Raw genomic sequence first — 9,244 nt, 5'->3', positions numbered from 1 at the left:
ATATGTGAAGACAACCCCGACAAGTTAATAAACCCCAGCATTTGCATCGCCGCCATTCGTACCGCGTTGTCATGTCTCCCTAATTGCCCAGGGGCCATACTTTCAAAACTCGCTAAGTGAACGTAAGTACTTACGCTCTATTTTCTTGTCTATGATTGGTGGATTTTGCTTGAAAGGCCTTCATTAAATGATAAATAAAATATATGATAATAAATTAAATACATAATATACCTATTATTCGAAAAAAGTATTGAAGAGCCAAGGATATTTTTGTTAGAAATGAATATTTTACATATGCTTGGTATTTGAAATGTCTCCAGCAAATCGAATATCATTATTAGTATTGATTATTATTAGACGGATATATTGTTCTATATATTCTATAAGTATAGTAACGATCTTATAATTAATTGACTGAATACAGATAATTCCACAGTCCGTAATTCATCAGAACTCTTCGTTAAAAAGCTCTGCTCATTCAAATTAACTGAAAAAAACATTTTGTTCATTAGTGCCTTAATAAAAAAAATTTTTAATTAGGTCTTTTGAAACAGTAAATTAAAGAGTCTATGCAGTGGCCATGCGAGAAGATTAAATATGGTTTTTATTATAATCTAATTACACCGCCGCAATAATGACGCCTTTTATTAACGCTTTTCTGCGCGTCTCAATCAACGGGAACGACTGAAAAGATCCTGACTCGCCGCCACGCTCACAGGGATACTAAATTATTTTGTGTCGATATTATGTAGCTCATGTAAGACTTCAAATAATGTCACAATATTATAGTAAAATTAATTTAAAATTTACCTGAACAGGGTAAAAAAAAGTCATCATCACAGTGTTAAGTAATCAGTGTAGTTATCATTGTACGTACAGTACAATACCTCTGTCTCTTATACACATCTAGATGTGTATAAGAGACAGCGCTTAAGAGGTCATGGGTTCAGAACACGCTTAAGAGGTCATGGGTTCAGAACACGCTTAAGAGGTCATGGGTTCAGAACACGCTTAAGAGGTCATGGGTTCAGAACACGCTTAAGAGGTCATGGGTTCAGAACACGCTTAAGAGGTCATGGGTTCAGAACACGCTTAAGAGGTCATGGGTTCAGAACACGCTTAAGAGGTCATGGGTTCAGAACACGCTTAAGAGGTCATGGGTTCAGAACACGCTTAAGAGGTCATGGGTTCAGAACACGCTTAAGAGGTCATGGGTTCAGAACACGCTTAAGAGGTCATGGGTTCAGAACACGCTTAAGAGGTCATGGGTTCAGAACACGCTTAAGAGGTCATGGGTTCAGAACACGCTTAAGAGGTCATGGGTTCAGAACACGCTTAAGAGGTCATGGGTTCAGAACACGCTTAAGAGGTCATGGGTTCAGAACACGCTTAAGAGGTCATGGGTTCAGAACACGCTTAAGAGGTCATGGGTTCAGAACACGCTTAAGAGGTCATGGGTTCAGAACACGCTTAAGAGGTCATGGGTTCAGAACACGCTTAAGAGGTCATGGGTTCAGAACACGCTTAAGAGGTCATGGGTTCAGAACACGCTTAAGAGGTCATGGGTTCAGAACACGCTTAAGAGGTCATGGGTTCAGAACACGCTTAAGAGGTCATGGGTTCAGAACACGCTTAAGAGGTCATGGGTTCAGAACACGCTTAAGAGGTCATGGGTTCAGAACACGCTTAAGAGGTCATGGGTTCAGAACACGCTNGCGGAGGGGCGGGAGTGCGGCGCATGATGTGGAGGGGCGGGAGTGCGACGCACGACGCGGAGGGGCGGGAGGGCGGAGGGGTGTTATGGTTAGGTTATAGAGCACAAATCTCACATATTATGAACCTTGAGACGCCTATACACGGAGCTAGTATTAGCTGCGATTATTCGCACTCCAAATATTGTGATGATTTATTCTTCAGATGCAAGTAGCTGATGCGTTTGCGTGTGAAGCAGTTCAAGTTGTTTTAATTTGCTGTCTAGTATCGGTAGGTGCGCTGTATACTAGAGTATGTATACCTGTGTGTACATACACAGTAGTGTGTATACATACACACTACATACACACTACATACACAGTACATACACAGTAGTGTGTATGTCTGTGCCTCTCTGTATCCTGCTCTGGAACAAATGTTTCTAATGTTATGAACTATGTCTTGTCCAAGCAACGACGGTTCTAATAACCTCAAGAGGTGTTCAGATGATATTGAAATGTTCTAAAAGATATTCCAAAAGTACGATCTATTGTGGAATGTACGTCAAGATGAATACTCCAACAAAAAATAATTGAGAAGGTAGTGTTTTGAAACTTGAACTAGTCCTTATTGTATTATTTGTACCATCAGTATCATAACATAACATAACATAACATAGTGATGTCGGCTCTGAAGTGTAGGCCTGATGTGGCCTGTCGCCGATTCTTTTCCATTTCGTGCCTTGTTCATAGANGGTTTACAATATATAATATGAGACTTGCCACGATCTCGAATGTTTAAAATATATAATATGAGGCTTGCCACGATCTGGAATGGTTAAAATATATAATATGAGGCTGGCTTCTGTCTCGAGGTTTACAATATATAATATTAGGCTTGCCACTGTCCCGCTGTCAACAATATATATTATCGGACTTATTACTGTCCCAGCGTTTAAAATATACAATATTTGGCTTACCACTCCTCCGGATGGGCTTGTCCTGACGGTTTTTGGTTAATTGATTAAAATTGAACTTGTTTAACTCTTGGTCCTGCTTGAAGCACGCATAATTAACTAATTGAGATCGCCGCTTGACCCGTATACGATCGCTTGACTGTGCACCAAATGAAGATTGTTTTTTTTTTTTAATTTTGATAGATTTTGAATCATTTGTGACATATAACCAACGCTTTGAATAATTTTGAACGAGAACTAAATGTCCACAAATGCACTGCTCTTGTGTAATTCGATTTTTTGTTCTGTTATTAACATCAGTTCTGTTTTTTTAGAAATTGTAAATTTCCTTTCAATTTCAAGTTGATAAATTTAATTTCGGGAATAAATATCAAGATTATTAATTGACGTTGAGATTCCAAAGAAACTGTTGCAATAAATACAAAATAGGATTATTCAATAAATTAATAATAACTTATAACATACAATTGATTATTAACACAAGTGTATTAATTCAAACAAAGGTAATTATATGTGAAGACAATCCTCGACAAGTTAATAAACTCCAGCATTTGCATCGCCACCATTCGTACCGCGTTGTCATGTCTCCCTAATTGCCCAGGAGCCATACTTTCAAAACTCGCTAAGTGAACGTAAGTACTTACGCTCTATTTTCTTGTCTATGATTGGTGGATTTTGCTTGAAAGGCCGTCAATGATTGGCTGATGAACTTACGATCTCTTAACTTTTTTTCAAAGTATAGGCCCTGGGCAGAGTGAAGATAAATAAACTGTCATCCCTCAGACTGGCTCCTACGATACACATTGCTTCTTGTCATTTGCAGTTAATTGCTTGTGTTACGATTTAATTGAGTTGTGTTACGATTTTAGTTACATTCCGATTTAATTGAGTTGTGTTACGATTTAATAGTGTTTTGTTACGATTTTAGTTACATTCTGATTTGACTTGTGTTACGATTTAATTGAGTTGTGTAACGATTTAATTGAGTTGTGTGACGATTTAATAGTGTTTTGTTACGATTTTAGTTACATTCTGATTTGACTTGTGTTACGATTTAATTGAGTTGTGTAACGATTTTGGTTACATTCTGATTTAATTGAGTTATGTTACGGTTTAGTGTTTTGTTACGATTTTAGTTACATTCTGATTTGACTTGTGTTACGGTTTACTTGATTTTTGTTACGATTTAATTGAGTTGTGTTGCGATTTAATTGAGTGGTGTTACGATTTAATTGAGTTGTGTTGCGATTCAATTGAGTTGTGTTACGATTAAATTGAGTTGTGTGACGATTTAATTGAGTTGTGTTACGATTCAATTGAGTTGTGTTACGATTAAATTGAGTTGTGTTACGATTTAATNACTGTGCGGGCAGTGTACGGCAGCTGTCTCTTATACACATCTAGATGTTTATAAGAGACAGGTGTTACGACGCGAAGCATGTCGCACTGATGGTCATTTTTCTGACCGAGAAAACATTCGTAATGAACAGACAAATTTCTTTAGATACTGGTTAATATTAGGAAATTGTAATATATAATCCTGGCTTGTAAAACAAATGATTAATAGTTTAATATAATGTGCAGTTTGTTCATTATCTTGAATATTGCCAATCATCAAATTGAATTGAGAAAGAAGGAATTTAAAAGCAAAGAAAACGCAAAGAAAATTCACCATATCGACATTGAAAACGTTTCGGAGTCCAGCTCTATCATCAGTTCGACTAAACTAAAAACGAATAAAATCATTTTATAAGTCAAAATTCAAAGACAGACATAAATTCCTTGTGAACTTGCGATATAAGCAGACTAATAATATAAGTACTTATATACGAATTGAGAAATGTAAGGTTGTGTAATTGGAGCTGAGATCCCAATATTTCCTTTGCCTCTCACGTCAGTCTATTAATTCAAATGCTCGGGAACACTGGCATTAAATTATAATGCCGTGAAAATTAATGTCTGCCGTAGCCGTTATCTATGACATGGATTATTATCAATGTCGCTCAGGGTTTTCGTAGCCGCTAAATATTACTATACAAATATTTCAGTTAATTGTTTACTATATTCATATTTGCGTGATATTTACAGTTAAAATTTCAGTGGAAATGGGAACTTCATTAATACCGAGGATTTTCTCTGTATTATCTTCAGAGCAGTAACGTAGTATCCAACATAGTATGTGATGGAAGCCCGACCATCTTCTTGAATATTTTTGCCAGAGAATATATATTTACACAAATAATTCGGATGATAACATTTAATTATTTACTCAAATAATTCAGAATAAGTAGCATTATTAAGTCGCATTTTCTTTTTGTGCAGGTGCAAGATGTCCGGGATCGGCAAGATGTTGATGGCCGTGTTGCTCCACGTCTTAGTCCTGGAGAAGGTGGAGGCAGCTCCTTGTCCATCAGTGTGCCGCTGCTCGGTGGACCATCATGGTCGCAGTACAGTTACGTGCCTCCAGGGCAACATGCGGGATGTTATTCCAGTCTTCGACATGGCCCATGACACAAAGGTTCTTATAATCACAGCACCACCGTTCAGAGAGAATTACCTCAGTCTTGGACCCATATTTCAAGGGCTTAGAAGTTTAGAAGAAATTCAAATCTCTTGGTCTGGTATCCCTAACCTGGGAGAACACAGTTTCTGGGGTTTGCATAATCTAGAAGTTTTGAACCTGACCTGGAACCATCTGACGAGCTTGAGAGACACCAACTTTAAAGGTGCAAAGTCACTTAAAAGTTTAGACTTGAGTCACAACAGAATCGAGTCGGTGCCTTCAGCCGCCTTCAGACACGTGCGCCAACTGCGATATCTGAGCCTGGCCGACAACAAAGTTCCTGAGTTGGTACCGAGGATATTTTTTGGACTCACTCAGCTTGAATTTTTAGACTTGTCTCATAATCCATTGGGAAAGTTTGATCCTGATATTTTCACCGACATTTCCCTGCTAAGGACTTTGAAATGCGCTGAATGTCACCTTACGACCATAAGTAGAAGTTTGTTGTCGATGATAAGCGACCTCCGGGTGTTGGATTTGAGCGGTAACAAGATCACCCAAGTTCCTGATCTCAACAACGCTGTGCCATATCTCGTCTCCCTGCAGCTGGATAATAATTTAATATCCTTCGTTTATAAATTCACCCTCGTAAATTCCAGACTCACGCATCTACACCTCGCACATAACAGGATAGTAAGAGTAGAACCAAATGCGTTCCAAAATGCCAGTCTTTCGCACCTCGATTTGATGTACAACAGACTTACGTTTTTAAACCCAAATGGAATACAAGCAACTTTAAATGAACTGAAAGTTTTGAAGCTCTCAGGAAACCCGTTGAATTTAGCCGAACTAAACAAAACTTTGTTCCAATCTAAAAAGCTTCACGAACTGGGTCTCGGTGACGTGGGTCTCTCCATCCTCCCTTCTGACCTGCTTCTGCACAATTCTAACTTGCGTCATTTGAATTTATCAGCTAACTACCTTACAAGTCTTCCAATGGAGCTCTTTATCACGTGCCCAAACTTGCAAGTGCTCGACCTGAGTTCCAACAGCTACAAAGGCCTCAGCAGTGAAATTCTGGAAGGGCTTTCTGAAGCGGAGCATTTGCGAGTGCTGCGTCTGCAAGGCAATCCTTGGATATGCGATCAGTGTCATGTTTCCCCTCTTGTTCGCTGGCTTCATGGAGCTCCAGACCAGGAGTCGGGGTGCCTCGAGCCCAAAGTTTGGACCTGTTTGAAGTGTTTAGGCCCTCCTCGGTTTGCAGGCTTGGAATTAGCTCTACTTCCTCCGGGGGATCTTCCGCCCTGCGAAAATTTCCATACTTTTCCACCGCCAACCTTTAGGTTTCAGCCCACAGAAAGAATCAACAATTTTTCTTTGGTCGTTCAAGCAGAGTTTCCAAGAGGTGAGCTCACCAGACAAAACACAGCAAATATAGACCATGCTGATCCCAACCTCATAGACCTCGAAACTCCATGGACCATCACCGATCTCATCCAAGACAGATTCTACACCATCATCATCGCCTCGTGCGTATTCTTCGTGTGTCTCTTATTTTTGGTGATGATCGCTGCTTTCGCGTATCATAGACAAACCGCTTTTTACTACACAAACGAGCACGAAATGTCGACGACAGCGACCAGGGAAACTTCTTTAGAACAACAGCCTAAACTTGTCAAGAATAACAATAACAAGAGTCATAAAAAGCTGCAAAAGAAAGCCTCCATCGCCACAATCGAAGAAGTTCGCTGCATCTCAGGGTCGACTGAGCTCGCGGATGGAATTGTGCCTCCAGCAGAAGACGGTGATATCAATGATGGCAAGTTGGACGGCTCAGAGAAGGAAATTACGGTCTCGCAGTCCACCAGAGACACTTACCAGACCGTCGTGGATGAGCTCGGCAGAACAAGGCTGTGTAAAAGTAACAGCAAACCTCACATTCCAATACTGGACGCTGAGCCTAGGCCAGGGAAGGGATGAAAATTATTTCTTTCTGTTAGGCCTTAGTTAAAATGTTTAAAATATTACGAGGCGATGATATGTCTCGACTGAACGGGAAACTGGTCTTTTTAGCGCATTTTCTCATTTATGGAAAAAATTCACTATTGTGCTCGCCATGTCCATCTGCCTGTCTGTCTGTCTGTCCGTCTGTCCGTCCGTCTGTCCGTGACCTCAAGTTTTCGTCGACGAGAAAATGAGCTCTCTGTCACTCACTGCAGTGAGTACTGAGTTATATTTTTTGATACAAAAATTATGACACCGCACATCGTTAAAAAAAAAAAGGTCAGTAAAATGTTGCCTAGTGCCCTTACTGATTTTATTCACCCAGCTAGTGCAATACGATGTTGAACATTAAACTGAAGGCGAGTGCTCAGAAATTTATGTTTTATATGAAGCTTCTGGGCGTTAGTACCCAAGAGAAATGAATAAATTTAAATAAAATATTTACGGCAGAAGTATCACGCCGTATATTCTTTATTATCAGTATTGTTTTAATTACAAAATCCCGCTTAATATCTAGGGAAATTATTATTGTTATTGTTTGAACATTCATAGGTCTAACTAGTTATTAAGCTCTACTAGTAAGTGAGGAAATATACAAAATAACGTTTATTATTTCTAGTATGTCTGTACATAACCTACAAAGACGTTCCAAGCTTAACTTAAGTGAATGAGATGTTCTTTATTTTTATGATAGATCATAGAAATTTTATAGTTTATCTTGATGCCCTGTTTCCCGCCATGTTGAATTACTGAGAGGCATGAAGGTTGAACAAATATAACAATTGTATGTTCATGCGTTTTAACTTATTCACTAAAGTCGAGTAACTTCCCAAAATATATAATAATGAGCCTTTTCAAAATATATAAAAATAACGCCCATGTGACTACAGTGAAGTATATGCATATAATATAATAAAAAAGTCCATATGACTGGAGTAAAGTATATGCATTGCTGCATGTCATCTGCAGAAATCATAATTAAAATCATAAAATTAAATTTAGAATTGGCAATAGATTTTTATATACATGACTTAGTTTCATCTCTAAAAGCCATTTCAGAAACTTAAATCGTTTCTGTAGATGACGACAAATAAATTTTGATGCCGGGATTCACTTAAGCATCCTATAATAAAATGGAGGCTGCAATACAAAAAGAATCATTGGCAACATTACTCAAAATGCGATCAATAATTTTGTGTGTACGAGTATGTGTCTCACACATAATGATATTTAATGCTAAGTTTATAAAGCAACTAACCTAAAATTTCCTGCCAACTGTAGCTTTTAGTTTAAGATGATTATGATTGTGGTTATGGTTTAATATGGTTATGGTTTTCCCAATTCCAAAAAATTATAAATAACTTTAACCATCACTCATAGAAGGCAATTTGTAACATATAAACTGTCGCTCCGATATCCGGATAATTTGGTCGCGTGGATAACCTCTATATTTTGTACCATACATTTTTCAGTGTGATAATACTGTTCTGAAATATACGCGATAGTTTTGTTTACGGGCGCCATGACAGTTGTTATAGACTGCAGTGACAAATGATTCTGGTCTGCGAATTGAACTAATTCATTGAACAATTGAACAAATTAAATTGAAAAATTAAAATCAAAGAAAATAATTCCCCCCTCTAGAGAAAAAATGAATCACTAATTGAACTAATTGAATTGAAACAATAACTTGAACTAATTCATTGAATAGATTCGAATGAAAATTAGCTTCGTTCGCGTGCAGAAAAGAGTAGTTTTATTAATGAACTTTGTGCGAGAAATTTAGAAAAAAAGGCAAAACATTTCTATATACTTGACTTTTTATCATCTCTAAAAAGCGTTTCGTTCCATAAGTTCTAGGAAAGTCACATGTTAAATGAAAATGTTTGGAGTTAAAAATGCATGATCATTTAAATACGCGATCGATCATTCAAAATAAATAGAAAAACATGCTTAGCCTGTTGTTTTATTGATATGAGCGAGCAAGCAAAGGCAGGCGATTGTTAAACGGTATTTTGTGTTCTATTTTTATGATTTAGTAAGTAGTTGAACAAGTCATAAAGTTAATT

The 9,244-nt window shown here is 37.9% G+C and overlaps 1 protein-coding gene across 1 annotated transcript; it reads left to right on the top strand.

Annotated features, from left to right (window-relative positions):
* Positions 1 to 248: 248 nt before the first annotated feature.
* Positions 249 to 7,219, top strand: LOC108675111 (insulin-like growth factor-binding protein complex acid labile subunit; the record flags this gene model as incomplete). Its single annotated transcript, XM_047882894.1, is given in 4 exon segments — positions 249 to 306; positions 309 to 330; positions 425 to 513; positions 5,016 to 7,219. Coding segments are annotated over 4 exon segments (2,305 nt in total), but the record flags the coding sequence as incomplete, so codon positions are not given.
* Positions 7,220 to 9,244: the final 2,025 nt, after the last annotated feature.

Source organism: Hyalella azteca, unplaced genomic scaffold, assembly GCF_000764305.2.
Source record: "Hyalella azteca isolate HAZT.00-mixed unplaced genomic scaffold, Hazt_2.0.2 contig11584, whole genome shotgun sequence".
NCBI classification, from domain to species: Eukaryota; Metazoa; Arthropoda; class Malacostraca; order Amphipoda; family Hyalellidae; genus Hyalella; species Hyalella azteca.
This window is presented reverse-complemented; position numbering and strand designations above follow the sequence as displayed.